The sequence below is a fragment of the Scyliorhinus torazame genome, chromosome 2 (assembly GCF_047496885.1).
Source record: "Scyliorhinus torazame isolate Kashiwa2021f chromosome 2, sScyTor2.1, whole genome shotgun sequence".
Lineage (NCBI taxonomy): Eukaryota > Metazoa > Chordata > Chondrichthyes > Carcharhiniformes > Scyliorhinidae > Scyliorhinus > Scyliorhinus torazame.
In genome coordinates, this window is record NC_092708.1 from 164,283,728 (window position 1) to 164,298,449 (window position 14,722).

A 14,722-nucleotide genomic window follows, 5' to 3' on the forward strand; every position below is an offset into this window, starting at 1 on the left:
AACCATCTTTAAAGGCTGATGCAAACTGCCTTGACAACAACTACCTCCTCCTTTCAAGAGTATTCTTAATTAAGACAGAAAATTACAGAGTTGGCACTGAACCAAATAACCTCTCCAAATACAGGCAATGCTAATAACACTTGAGATTTTAAATTATTCACCATCATGCATCTCAATAATTGAGTGAATATTAAGAGCATTTCATTAACCACATTCTTGGGGGAACAGGTTCAAATGTTCATCCCTCTTCATTTTTAATACCACCTTATCAAAAATTGAATAAGGATATTAATTGCACTGATATTTAAATTCTGAATTGAAATGTCTTGCTCATGTGTGGGTACGATGCCCACAAACTCTTAATTTATCTAATAAACAGAAGCTGGATTCGTATGCCCATTTCCAGCACAGCTTGTCATCTCATAGTTCAATCCAAAATACTCTGTACTTAACATTAAGCACAAGAATTTGGGCAACTATAAAATATCATATTCTCAAACATTTTTTACATTCTTTATTAATGTATACAATCATCACTGTCTGTGCGGAGTCTGCATGTTCTCCTTGTGTCTGCGTGGGTTTTCTTGACCTGTTTAGCTATGTTATGAACATACCTTCCTTGGCCATCGAACCTTGGCTAAGAGGCAGGGACACTAATGACCGTGCCACAAGACCGAAAACATCAGCATTACCAGCCTCAATTAGTAAAATTAATTGATGTAATGGCTGTAAAACCATTTTCAGTTTATTGCAATTAATTTGGTAAATTGAGGCCAGATTCTGAACTCTAAAGTACGGTCAACATATTGATTTGATGTGTAAATGCTCGTTGAAATCTGGAATTTTCTGTTCCAAAATGTTGCGTGTGGACGATGGTTGAATTGAAATAATGGGCCAGCTATAGTTCAGGCGGTAGCACCTCTCACTTCCGAATCACAAACATTGCAGGTGCAAGTCTCAATCCAAATCTTGAGCACTGAAATCGAGGTTGACACTCCAGTGCAGTACCAAGGGACTGTTGCACTGCCAAAGGTGTTGCCTTTTGAATGAGGCGTTAAACTGCAATCTCGGATGGACATAAAAGATCCCAAAATATTATTTTGAAGAAGAGCATGGTAGTTATAGCTGGTGCCCTGGTCAATACATCACAAAACTAAGTTAAGTGATCATTATCACATTGCTATTTTGCTGCGTGAAAATAGGTGGCCTCATTTTTAGATTACAACAGTGACAGCACTTCAATTGTATCTGACTTGCTTTGAGACATCCGATGGTTTTGAAAGATACAAGTCTTTCTTCCTTCACACTAGGAATAGCAAAGCCATTAAAAAGACAAAACCATGCACTCGGGTTTATTTCTAGAGGGATAGATTTGAAAATAGGGAAGTTATGTTAAATAGATATTGAACCTTGGTTAAAGCCATAAAAGGAGTTGGCAAGTCAGCATAATTCATGGAGAAATTTCACAGCATTCTTTGACTGGTGAAGGTACAGCTGCCAATAGTGAGACAACGGAAGTGAAGGATGCACAAGAGGCGAGTTGGATAAATCATGGTTTTCAAAGGGCTGTAGGGTTAAAGGAGGTTACAGAGATAGGGAAAAGTAAGGCCAGAAATGCACTTGGACTCAATGAGAATTTTAAATTGCAGGCAATGGGGATCAGCAAGGACAGCGGTGTTAGGGGTGTGGGACGTAGTATAGGTTAGGATAAGGAAGTAGAGTTCTGGATGATCTTGTGCTTCGAAACAGCAGAGGAGGCAGTGGTGTAGTGGTATTGTTGCTAAATTAGTAATCCAGAGACCCAGAGTCATGCCCTGAGGATCCGGGTTTGAATCCCGCCATGGCAAATGGTGAAATTTGAATTCAATAAAAATCTGGAATTAAAAGTCTAATGATGACCATGAAACCATTGTCGATTTGTCGAAAGAACAGGCCTGTACCAGTCATGGATACCACCTTTGGCCGAAACCCTCAGCACTTCCTACTTCCTAGTGCCCTGTCCCACTATGCCCATCCTATCCATTTATTTGTCGAAAGATCCATCTGGTTCACTAATGTGAATAGGGAAGGAAGTCTGTCGTCCTTACCTGGTCTGACCTACATGGGACTCCAGATCCATAGCCAGGCAACTCTATCTGCACCATTTCACTGGAGTTTACTGCTTGAAATGGTTTAGCACATATTGTAGTAATGTTCCTGACATGGCTTTATGCCGACAAGCGCCCAAGTGGCTTCCTCAGTTGAATGAAGACTGTAGTGGTATTCCAGCTACAGGACTTAAGTATCTTGCATAAGGCATATAGACATAGAATTTACAGTGCAGCAAGAGGCCATTCGGTCCATGGAGTCTGCACCGGCCCATGGAAAGATCACCCGACCTAAACCCACACCTCCACCTGTAGCCCAGTCACCCTATCTAAACTTTTTGGACACTAAGGGAAATTTAGCATGGCCAATCCACCTAACCTGCCCATCTTTGAACTGTGGGAGGAGACTGTGGGAAGAAACCGGAGCACCCGGAGGAAACCCACGCAGACACGGGGAGAACATGCAGACTCTGCACAGACAGTGACCCAAGCCGAGAATCGAACCTGGGACCCTGGAGCTGTGAAGCAACTGTGCTACCGTGCCACCTGTATAGGTATAGGCGTGTACTTAAACCTTCATTCGATGTGTTCTGCCAATCTAATAGATCTGGAGGAACAGCACCTCATCATCCGATTAGGCACATTTACAGCATTCCGGACTTAACATTGAGATCGACAACTTCAGACTGTGGACTCTCTCCCCCACCTTCACTCCATTTTTATTTCTATCAATTTATTTTCATTTCTTCCATTGATCTGTTCCTCCCTCACCATTGTTCCCCTCCTCCCCCAACTCCACTTGGACCAACCGTACCTCATTTGCCCTTTGACACACTGCTCACCTATGTTCTGCCATTCACACATTCTCTTTGTCCACCATCAGCACCCTTATTAGCCTTAATCACCCAATATACATCCTTTTGTCTTCTATCCTTGACAACTGTATCAATCTCCTCCTATCCAGCCCCACAGCTCCACGCCCACTCCCCCACTACAGCATAAATCTGATCCCATTTCCAGTTCTCTCTCGAAACGTTAGCTCCCTTTCCTCTCCACAGATGCTGTCAGACCTGCTGAGATTGTCCAGTATTTTCTGTTTTTGTTTATAATGGAGCCTGAAATTCTGATTGACCAGACTCCGTGGCCGGGATTCTCCGCCGGTGGGATGCTCCATTTTGCCGGCACCCGGGGGTTTCCCGACGGCGTGGGACTGCCCCACAATGGGAAACCCCATTAACTGGCTGGCGTAACGGAGAATCCTGCCAGCCGGTCGGGGCAGAAATGTTACGCGGCGGGACGGAGAATGCCGCCCCTTGTGTTTTGAGAGTCATGAGATGATCTTCATGGCTTTCTCAGCTTTGCCACTGGACTGCAGGTAGTGAGTGGAGAACACGACATGTTCAAATCCACATTGCGTCTTGCCAAATACTTCAAATTTTGCTGATGCAAACAAACTGTTGACTATCAGAGGACGTCGAGGAAATCTCACAAACATTTCCACAAGTTCTCTCAGAATGCTGCTTGTAGTAACTGAAGTAAGGCTGGTTATTTCAAGAATGTCACTGTAATAATCACACATGACGAGCTATGTAGAGGTTGACTAGCCCCAATTTGTGCCATCGTAATGATTCTTTACTTGATAGACTGCGATGAACCAGGCAATTATCACACTTTACAATGCAGTGTTTGAGTTCTGTTGACATCCTGGGAAGTTTCAGGCACTACAGATACAACCTTTGTGTTGATGTGCATCGAATGAGTACGTGTTCCTTATACAGTGCAGTTGACATGGTTTGGTGTTCCTTGAATACAAATTCAACTTTGATCGTTAGCTGCCTTGAAAATCAAAGTAGTAGTGGAGATATTCGGGTACATCTGACTTGGTACCAGGTTAGTTGTCCTGAATGATTATACGGAGTTGCTTCTAAACCACATTATCCCCTACAAGGTGATTAAATTGTTTTCAGTGCGAGTCTGCAACTGGAGGTGATTCGCAATAATTGATTTCTTGCAGTTCACGTGTAAACTCAAAATCACAGGTGTTAACTTCTAGCAGGTATGCTTCCTTAGTGTATCTGCTAGGACCATCTTCTCTCCTGTCCTACATGAAGCTCTGACTATTTTTGCAGTCTTAACTGCAATCATTCAAATCGTTTTGATGCATTGTTCAGTGGATGGAGCACCATGATTCCAATAAGCCATTGATTTCACGCATTGGTTAGTGGTTTGAGCACTATGATTCCAATAAGCATTGATCGGTTTCAATATTCACCATGACCCAGCTGATAAAGGCTTCAGATTTATGGCAAGCTAACAGGATTGCTCAAAGTTCTTTCTCAATCTGCATATACCTTATCCCTGCTGCTGTTAATGCTCTTGAAATTTAGGCAACTGGTTGTCCATTCTGCTTTATTGCTGCTCCAAGTCCAGATTGAGATTCATCGAATTGTCAGGTGATTTCTTTCTGAGACTATGGTAGGTGTGCTGGTTGCTGCTAATTTGAGATACTGCAATGACAATTTATGACTCTCCCCACAACCATTTTGCAGTTGCTGGACTTCTGCTGCATCGGTCCATGATGTAATAGTACTTCCTGTCGCAGCATATCCTGTAAAAGGTACATTTTGTCTACGTGGTTTCAGTTTGTCCATGTTTAATACAACACTATGTTTACTGTGTTGATGAAGAAAAGCTTCCAGGTGTTTGTCATAGTTTCAAACAGCTACTTGAGGTATCTCTCTTAAACCAATGATTACAAAATCAATTATAGCGATGTCTATCCCTTGCAGTCCTTCCACCATCTTGCACATCTTCCACTGGAAGACTGCTGGCACCAAGCTGATCCAAAATGGCAAACACTTCCAGTGGTATCGACCAAAAGGTGGGTAGAATGAGCTGCGGTATGATGATTGTTCATGAGACTGAGGTGCCAAAATCCATTGTGGCGCCAGGAATCGCAACAGATTTGCGTTGTGTCTTCAATAGTTGGCAGAGGACAGTAGTCCCACTTGAAAGCTTTAGGATACAAGTAGATGTGTACTCTGCCATTCTTCTGCTAAGGCCCAACCCCTATCAAAGTGATGGATGAGGTCAGTGTTATGAGAATGATGATGCTCTGCCTGACAAGACTATCCATAGCATCTTGCAGCTTATCCCTTCAAACCACTGGTATGCAATGCAGGACATATTGGACAAAGCTACTGCCTTGTCAAGCTGATGCAGTACCCTCCATCAACTCCATCACTGAAGATTCCAGGATGTTTCTGCATGAAATGCTCCTTTGTCAGTGGCTTGTATTTGTCGAGCATATATACCGATGCACCAGTAGAGGGGGTTCTATTCATATTACCTGTCCTTAATGATGTTCACGGGCATGCAGACCCTGTCTGCCCATCCAGCAGAGGGCATCTGGATTCATGCCTGTCGTTTAAAAGGGAGCCTTGAACCATTTGTAAACTACAACACTGGTAAGTACTTTGACATTTGCTAGCTTAAAATCTCATTTGGAGTTTTGATACAGGTAAAGTGGAATCACTTTTCATTGTACACGTTTATCTATTTGAAATATTGCATACGCACTGACTCCAGTTTGAGAGTAACGCACTATGAGTCACCCAAACCTTTTTAATAACAAAGACTGCTTCTGAGCTTGCTTTGCCATCTATTGCTCCAGTAGTCAGTCAATGTGCAAGCGATCCTTTTCCACAGGACTCCACTGAGAAATGGTTGCTTTTTCCACACTTATTGCACATTTCACCCACGGGCAGAGCACAGCTCTCTTTAAGCAATTTATGTCACTTTCCACACTTACAGCTTTTAGAAGTCTTTGGGGAGTCTCTGGCATTCTGAAGTTTGCCTCTGTCGCACTTTCCTGGTCCTTTCCAGGCACTCACATTCTGTCCACTCAAATCCCCAATTTCTTAGTTGCACCGCCATGCTTTCAGAACGTCTGTTAAATCTCAGCTGACTTCAAAAAGGTGAGCTTGGTCTCTAGAAGCTGCCTCTCTCTCACCTTCGTATTCATAATCTCAAATACAATTTGGTCTCCGTTCTTTCTTGTGGCATTATAGAACAGAAATCGTATCATTCAGCATGTTTTGTTGTGCTGTACAATAATGGCCGTACGTTTCACCAGTTTCTTGTAAGTGCTTAGTGTCTCAGGAGGGATGTACTTGCATGATTGGCAGTAGAGAACTTTCTCAGCACTAGCACCACCATGTCTTTGGCTCCAGCTTCGACCCAGTTCAACCACCTGCAGTAGCTTCTTCCCCTATCCTCATTGTAAGTGTCACTGTTTGACTTCTGGTCAAGCTCTGTTGCAAGAGCATAGTTTTTCCAAGCCTACTCGAATCTCTTCCACTTTTCTGAAGCATTGTGTCATTGGTGTTGAGAGCCAGATGTGTGAGCATACGCTGGCGATACAACAACAGAAAATGTTGGACAACCTCAGCAGGTCTGACAGCATCTGTGGAGAGAGAACAGGGCTAAAGTTTTGAGTCTGGACAACTCTTCATCAGAGCTGATGCCACACTGTAGTTCACGATCATTTAACCTTTTATTCTCACTCAAGGTTCCGAAGAGAAAATGTCAACAAGATAAGGTTCGGCATAACATTAATCATGAATTTCAAATTTAAGAAAATCAATATCAAAGCAATAAATTGGTCATTTAAAAAAAAGAGTAATTAATAAAAATGACCATTGTTAAGTGCCAAGCAGCACAATTCACCAATAAAACCATTTTTGTTTTTCACCCAAGAAGCAGAGCTAGAGAGAGACAGATTAGGTCCCACGTCCTGTTAACCAAAGAAGGGGTAGGAGCGAGGCTTGAGCTAAGGAGTTGGGTTTAACTAACGCCAACCTTGCGTTCGCCCCGGTGACACACACTCCATACTGGCCTCGGCGGAATTCATAAAGCTGCGTTTTCCTCCTCTCCTAGCCTGCCTTGTGGATAGGTTTTTGAGGAGGAAGAGGGCAAGGGGTCTGGCTCACTCCCAGTCTCAGGGTCCTCTCTGTCACTTGCTCTCATGCAGACTCGCTAGACTGCAACTCTACTGTTCCTCATGGAGTCCTTTAGTAGCCTATGCGTGAGGGCAAGAGAGACAGCGTGGGCCAAAGGCTAAGAGAGTACGCACTGTGAAAACAAAGGAGAAACCACTCATCCTCCGACTGCTGATTGCTCCTCCAAACAGAGACTGTTTCTCTCCCGAATTTGCTGACAGGCGCACTCAGCAGCAAGTGCAGGAGAGAAACGGCCTGTGATTGAAGAAGCAACTCCTTGCCAGAATCTTTCACTGAACTTGCTCATAGACTGAACACCGGGTCCAGGGCCAGATAAAGACCCCTGGCGGGCCGCACCTGGCCCACAGACTGGGTGTTGGACAAGTCTATTGTAATTGAACACACTGTAGTTGTCAATAAGTGTTCAAGTCGCACAGCTTGTCAAATACGTTCACCAAAAGTGAAAGTTGCTTTAGTCACCATGTGTCAGACATCCTTAGTCATTGAAACCATGTGCACTTAGAAAGAGAATCAATGTTATTAACTAGCAAAAGCATTCTAAACTTGCAGGACCTCCTGCATGTCTATAAACATGTGGGCACAGATGCAGAAAAATTCAACATGTGTGCCCATAATGCACACCAGCACGTATAGCAAACATGCGGCATGTGTCAATGTTTACATCAGAAAATCAGAATAACAACATGTGTTAGCATCCGTGATTTGTAATGTATGCAACTTTGAGAGCATCAATGCAGACTTTACATACAAGGCTCCAAAACATCAACCACAAATTAGGAGAAAAATGTCTAAATGCTGGTAAGGTATCTCCAGCAGATTAACTTGCCAGTGAAATGTTGGTCAAAATCCTTTAAAACAGTCATTGTCAAATGGGTGGGTTTCGGGAGGGTCGCGGAGCGATCAGTCGCGGCGATACTGATCACGGGAAATGCCCAACGGCCACGATCAGCTTTCAAGAATGCCTGCTGTCCAGCGCGTGGTTGCCCCCTCAGCCGGACCTAGCAATACGCAGGCCCGAAGCCCAGTGGGACAGACCGCCTCCTCCAGACTTCAGCGCGCTGTCCCAGGAACAGATTTTCTTTTAAGTCGATGGAGTCTTCCAGGCAGAAGCCCCAACAGTGCACAGGTCACGTACCCCCTACACTGACGTCATTTGCTCTGGGCGAGACCATGCAGACACTGCGACACCGAATGAACGGACATCGTGCGACAATCACCAGGCAGGAATGTTCCTTTCCAGTCGGGGAACACTTCAGCAGTCAAGAGCATTCAGCCTCTGATCTCCGGGTAAGCGTTCTCCAAGGCGGCCTTCAGGACGCGCGACAACGCAGAAATCGCTGAGTAGAAACTTATAGCCAAGTTCCGCACACGAGTGCGGCCTCAACCGGGACCTGGGATTCATGTCGCATTACATTCACCCCCCATCACCTGGCCTGGGCTTGCGAAATCCTACCAACTGTCCTGGCTTGAGACAATTCACACACTTTAACCTGGGGTTACCCCTATCTCTGGATATGTAAACACTTAATGAACTGCAAATGCTCACATTCTAAGCATTGTCGTGCATCTTTGAATTTGTCTATATATATGTTTCTGGAACATACCTCTTCATTCACCTGAGGAAGGAGCAGTGCTCCGAAAGCTAGTGTTTGAAACAAACCTGTTGGACTTTAACCTGGTGTTGTAAGACTTCTTACTGTGCTCACCCCAGTCCAACGCCAGCATCTCCACATCATTGAATGACAAAGCAAGTGAGATCGCGAGGACCAAGCAGGCTCACCTGTCGCATTAAGGTAAGCAATGACGCTGTGTCGCGAAGGTTGCCCGCCGTGGGTCGCCAAGATCAGCCGGCATAGGTCACCAAGATCGGCATGGGTTGGTAAAAGTGGGTCCCGGGAAAAAAACACTTGAAAACACTGCTTTAAAGAGACTTTTGCCAAAAGGGAATCATTGTAAATGGAGGATAGAATAAGGGAAATCAGTGACAAGATCTGATAACACATATGAGGAAGGAATAGAGGACCACTTCTTGTCATAGTGCTCATGGTTGACAACTCAATTAGAAAGCTGAAGATAGTACTCAATGCAATAGTTTAGTTAAAAAAAAAAGATCTAAACCATAATTAGGGTATTGGCGCAGGACTACTATTCTAGAGACCCAGGGTAATGACCTTGGGCCCTGCGTTTGAATCGCACCCCGGCAGATGGTGGATTTTGAAAACTCAATAAAAGTTTAACAATGGGGTGGGGCGGGGCGGTACCGTGGTCAGCACTCGCGGCGTTGAGGAGTATGTGTGGCGTTTATACATACTCTCCGTGACTGTGTGGGTCTCACCTCCACAACCCAAAGATGTGCAGGTTAGGTGGATTGGCCACGCTAATTTATCCTTTAATTGGAAAACTTTTTTTTAAAGTCTAACAATGACCATGAAACAATTGCTGTAAAAACCCATATGGTTCACTATTGCCCTTCTGCTCCCTTGCCTGGTGCTTGACTCTTAAATGACTGGGCAGGCCACTCAGTCAACATCACAGATGTCAGTCTTCAGCCAATTTGATTCACTCGATGTGATATCAAGAAACGGCTGAAGGAAGTGGATACATCAAAGGCCAAGGGCCCTGACAATATTCCAGCAATAGTACTGAAGACTTGTATTCCACAACTTACCGCATCCCTAGCCAAGCTGACAACACTACATCTACCCGGCAATGTGGAATATTATCCTGAGCACAAGGAACAGGACAAATCTAACCTGGTCAATCATAGCCCAATCAGTCTATTCTCAATCAACAGTGAATTGATGGGAGGGGGTCCTTGACTACACTGTCAAGTGGCACTTACTCAGTAATAATCTGCTCATGAACGCTCAGTTTGGATTCCTCAGGTCACTCAACTCATGACCTCATTACAGTCTTGGTTCAAACATGGACAAAAGAGCTGAATGCCACAGGTGAGGTGAGAGTGACTGCCCTTGACATCAAGGCAGCATTTGTATGAGTATGGCATCAAGGAGCCCGAGCAAAACTGGAATCGGGGTAAACTCCTCTGCTAGTTGGAGTCATACTTGGCACAAAGGAAGATGATTGCAGTGGTTGGAGGTCAATCATCTCAGCTCCAGGACATTACTGCAAGAGTTCCTCAGGGTAGTGTCCTAGGCCCAACCATCTTCAGCTGCTTCATCAATTACCTTACTTCCATAAGGGGATATTCGCTGATGGCTGCACAATGTTCAGTTTCATTCACGTCTCCTCAGATACTGAAGCAATCCATGTACAAATGTAGCAAGACATGGACAATATCCAGGCTTGGGCTGACAAGTGGTAAATAACATTCGCGCCACACAAGTGGCAGGCAATGATAATTTCCTACAAGAAATGATCTAATCAGCACGCCTTGACATTCAATGGCATTACCATTGTTGAATCCCCCCTGGGGATTACCATTGACTAGAAACTGAACTGGATTAGCTACATAAATGCAGTGGCTACTAGAGCAGGTCAAAGGGTACGAATCCTACGGCAAGTAATTCATCTCCTGACTTCCCAAAGAATGTCTGCCATCTACAAGGCACAAGTCAGGAATGTAATGGAATACTCTCCACTTGCCTGGATGAGTGCAGCTCCAACAACATTCAAGAAGCTTGACATCCAGGACAAATAATAATAATAATCTTTATTGTCACAAGTAAGCTTACATTAAAACTGCAATCAAGGTACTGTGAAAAGCCCCTAGTCGCCACGTTCCGGCGCCTGTTCGGGTACACTGAGGAAGAATTCCGGATGTCCAAATTACCTAACAGCGCATCTTTCGGGACTACTGGGAGGAAACCGGAGCACCCAGAAGAAACCCAGGCAGACACATGGAAAATGTGCAGACTCCACACAGTGTCCCAAGCCGGGAATCGTACCTGGGACCCTGGCGCTGTGAAGCAAATGCTAACCGCTGTGCTACCTAAAGCAGCCTGCTTAATTGCTCCTCCTTCCACAAACATTCAATCCCTCCACCACTGATGAGCAGTGCCAGCCCTGTGTACCATCTACAAGATGCACTGCAAGAACTCACCAGGACCCGAGGCAGCACCTTGCAAACCCACCACCGTTACCATCTGGAAGGATAAGGGCAGCAGATACCTGGAAACACCACCATCTGGAGATTCCCCTTCAAGTCACTCACCACCCTGACTTGGAAATATATCGCCGTTCCTTCACTGTCACTGGGGCAACATCTGGAACTCCCTCCCTCACAGCACAGTGGGTGTACCTACACCTGAAGGACTGCAGCAGTTCAGAAAGACAACTCAGCACCACCTTCTAAAGGGCAATAAATGCTGGCCTAACCAGCGACGCCCATAACTGAATAAAAAAGTCAATGTTTTTGTTGCAGTTTTAACATGAAAGCTATACAAGTCAGAAAACTCACATCTAAATGAAAATCCACATTTAAAATTCTGACGGGAACCTTAATTCTCCCTCGTTCAAAACTGATTAAAGACCTCACTGGCAAACGCAATCAAAATAAAATAATTACAATATCATGTCGAGGAAGTTGTAATTACGTCACAGCAAATTTATTCTCAATTTCCATTTTCTTCAATGAAATGAATCAAATGTGCATTTAAAAACCGGGATTTTAACATTAGAAGTTCAGAAGATGTGAACCTTGATGAATTTGAGAATGTTTTAAGGTAAGCAGGTCTTTTCGCGCGAAAGGGAAGGTTTGTGGCCGCATTTCTGGCCCTGCTTACCAGAGGGTAAATCTCCTGTAAAAACCTCTCTTTGTCAAAATTGCCAAACACAGCGACTGGAGCTTTCCTCAGAGCTTCCATCTGCACAACACTGTCCGCTCAAAACTACACCCCTCCTGCACCCAGACACACACACGCATAGTTCCTCGGAGCGAAGCACACAGACACACTCCCTGAGAGAGATATAGATCCTGGGAGAGAGAGAGATATCGATCATGGGAGAGAGATAGAGAGACAGAACCTGAAATCCGAGAGCGATCCTGGAGAGATATAGATCCTAGGAGATAGAGAGACAGAACCTGAAATAGAGAGATACACACAGGTCCTGGAGAGAGAGAGAGATACACACAGGTCCTGGAGAGAGAGAGAGAGATACACACAGGTCCTGGAGAGAGAGAGAGATACACACAGGTCCTGGAGAGAGAGAGAACTGCCAGGAAGAGAGATCCTGAGAGAGAGAGGTGCACAGGCAGAGCTTGGGAGAGCGTAGATCCAGTGAAAAAGATACAGACAGACAGGAAGTTAGAGCTGCATGCAGACAGAGAACTGAATTCTGCAATGGGGTTACGCAGACAGATTTGTGACAGACAGAAAGGTAGGGGCGGACTGAAGACTGGTTGGGAGACACAGCGATGACTAAAACCAGGGGGAAAGAACAAACATCATGGACATAGAGGGAGGGGTATTTCTGCAGAACAGGCAGTGAGAAAGATACTAACGGGGCTAAATCCAAAAAGGCACAAGACAGAACTAAAACCCAGACAGAAAAAGGTGAAAACCCAAAGAGAAAAGATCAATGACTAAATGTGAGACACCAACTTCCCAGAGTAACCCAAGGAAAAGCAAAGAGCCATCACTAAAATAATGTCCTTTGTCGAATGAGGATGAATAATCAAATTATTTTTGTGACAATGCGGCAACAGGAACAGTATGCCTCGTAGATTTCAGTAACCAAGAACATCACTGGGCACGTTTAAGTCTTTATTATTCTTTCAAACAAACTAAGAGACCTGCCAAAATCTTTAATGTTTTGTGCTACATATATATACAGAAAAAGAAAAGTGGCTGAGAAATACATAAAATTGTCTAAAAATGTGTTACAGTATGTTACTGATCACGTTCAAACACATTTGATTAAAGCAGTGATGCGACCATCAATTCACTGAGAGACACGTTGAGAAGTAAACCGTGGTTTTAATCAGCTTAGAACTGAGCCAGCCTGTGACGGGTACAACAATGAATGCGGCCCCACAGGTCAGCTGCCTTTATACTTCCTGTAAGGGGTGGAGCCATGGGCGAGCCCGTACATGCCCCGACATATCCCCCTGTGGGTGAAACCGTACAACGGCCCATAGGTGGAGCCCACAGGGTGAAACACATAACGTTCGAGTTTTTAGACCTGGCCAGGCAGACCTTGGTGAAGTGTCCTTTTCACCCGCAATTACTCCAGTTCGCGTTGCGGGCCGGGCAGTGCTGTTGGGGGTGTTGGGACTGGCCGCAAAAATAGCAGGGCAGCCCCCCATGATGGGCGGGCGGCCGCACGGCACAGGCCTGGGGTAGTCTCTGGTCGGGGGCCCACGAGGGGGTCGCGTGGTCGGCGGGGAACGCAGTAAGGCTCTGAAACGCGACATCCAGAGAGGCAGCTAGTGTTACCGTGTCCTCCAGGTCCTGGGCCCCTTTTTTGAGCAGGCACTGTCTTACATAGTACGACCGGACCCCCGCCACGTAAACGCCTTGGATAGCGAGTTCTATATGCTGAGGGGCCGTAACGGCCTGGTAGTTACAGTTGCACGCGAGGGCTTTGAGGTCGCGTAGGTAGTCATCTAGCGAGTCCCCGGGGCGCTGGCGGCGAGTGGTGAAGACGTGTCGCGTGTATACCTCGTTCACAGGCCGCACATAGAGGCGTTCGAGTAGTGCGAGGGCCTCTGTATAGGACACGGCGCCGTCGAGCTGGACAGAAATGTGTGGAGAAGACTCAGTTTCTGTTCGTCCGTGACGGATGGCGTAGACGACGCGGTGAGCTAGGCCTTGAAGCATCGACGCCAGTGCGAAAAAATTTCTCTCGCCTCCGCGGCCTGTGGATTGAGTTCCAGTCTATCAGGTTTGAGGGCTGATTCCCCAGTAGTATTTTAAGCTGATTAAATTGATGCGACCATCAATTCACTGAGAGACACGTTGAGACGTAAACTGTGGTTTTAATCAGCTTAGAACTGAGCCTGCCTGTGACCGGTACAACAATGAATGCGGCCCCGCAAGTCAGCTGCCTTTATACTTCCTGTAAGGGGTGGAGCCGTGGGCGAGCCCGTACATCCCCCGACATATTCCCCTGTGGGTGAAGCCGTGCAATGGCCCATAGGTGGAGCCCACAGGGTTAAACACATAACGTAACATGATACAGCAGTAACATGATATCACAGTGCACTGGTGAATTAACAGTAGTTCCATTCACCACAAGCAGCTACCACAAAGGTGTATTTGATTCCACTATAGTTCAACAATCTATTATATTCATTAATTATAAACACATTTTACCATTAAAAATACCAATCACCATCAGAGACCTGCAAAACATTTGGGGCCAAATTAGTACCTTTATTGCAAGAGTATTTTTTTTAAATACAGGATTTCTAGATAATCTTTCAGCAAAGACTTCAACAGAATCAAAACTTCTTACTCTGGAGAAAGCTACATAAGGCTGTCTATATGTGTAAAAACAGGCCTAGGAATAAAAATGCAATTTTAAAACATTTTAAAAATTCATTCATGGGATATCACTGGCTAGGCCAGCATTTATTGCCCATGAGAAGGAGGTGATGAGCTGCCTTCTTGAATTGCTGCAGAGCATGACTTCAAGAGTCTGGGCTTGTGA

The 14,722-nt window shown here is 45.1% G+C and overlaps 1 protein-coding gene across 2 annotated transcripts in view; it reads right to left on the minus strand.

Annotated features, from left to right (window-relative positions):
• The window catches only part of tyw5 (tRNA-yW synthesizing protein 5), a 97,919-nt gene extending 85,674 nt beyond the window's left edge, over window positions 1–12,245 (minus strand). The window contains exon 1 of one of the 2 annotated variants that reach the window (XM_072479106.1): window positions 11,854–12,245. In XM_072479106.1, the coding sequence (XP_072335207.1) occupies window positions 11,854–11,934 (81 nt within the window). In that variant the 5' untranslated portion in view covers window positions 11,935–12,245. The remainder of the gene's footprint in view (window positions 1–11,853) is intronic. The other variant, XM_072479098.1, reaches the window with a different exon arrangement.
• Between the last annotated feature and the right edge of the window lie 2,477 nt (window positions 12,246–14,722).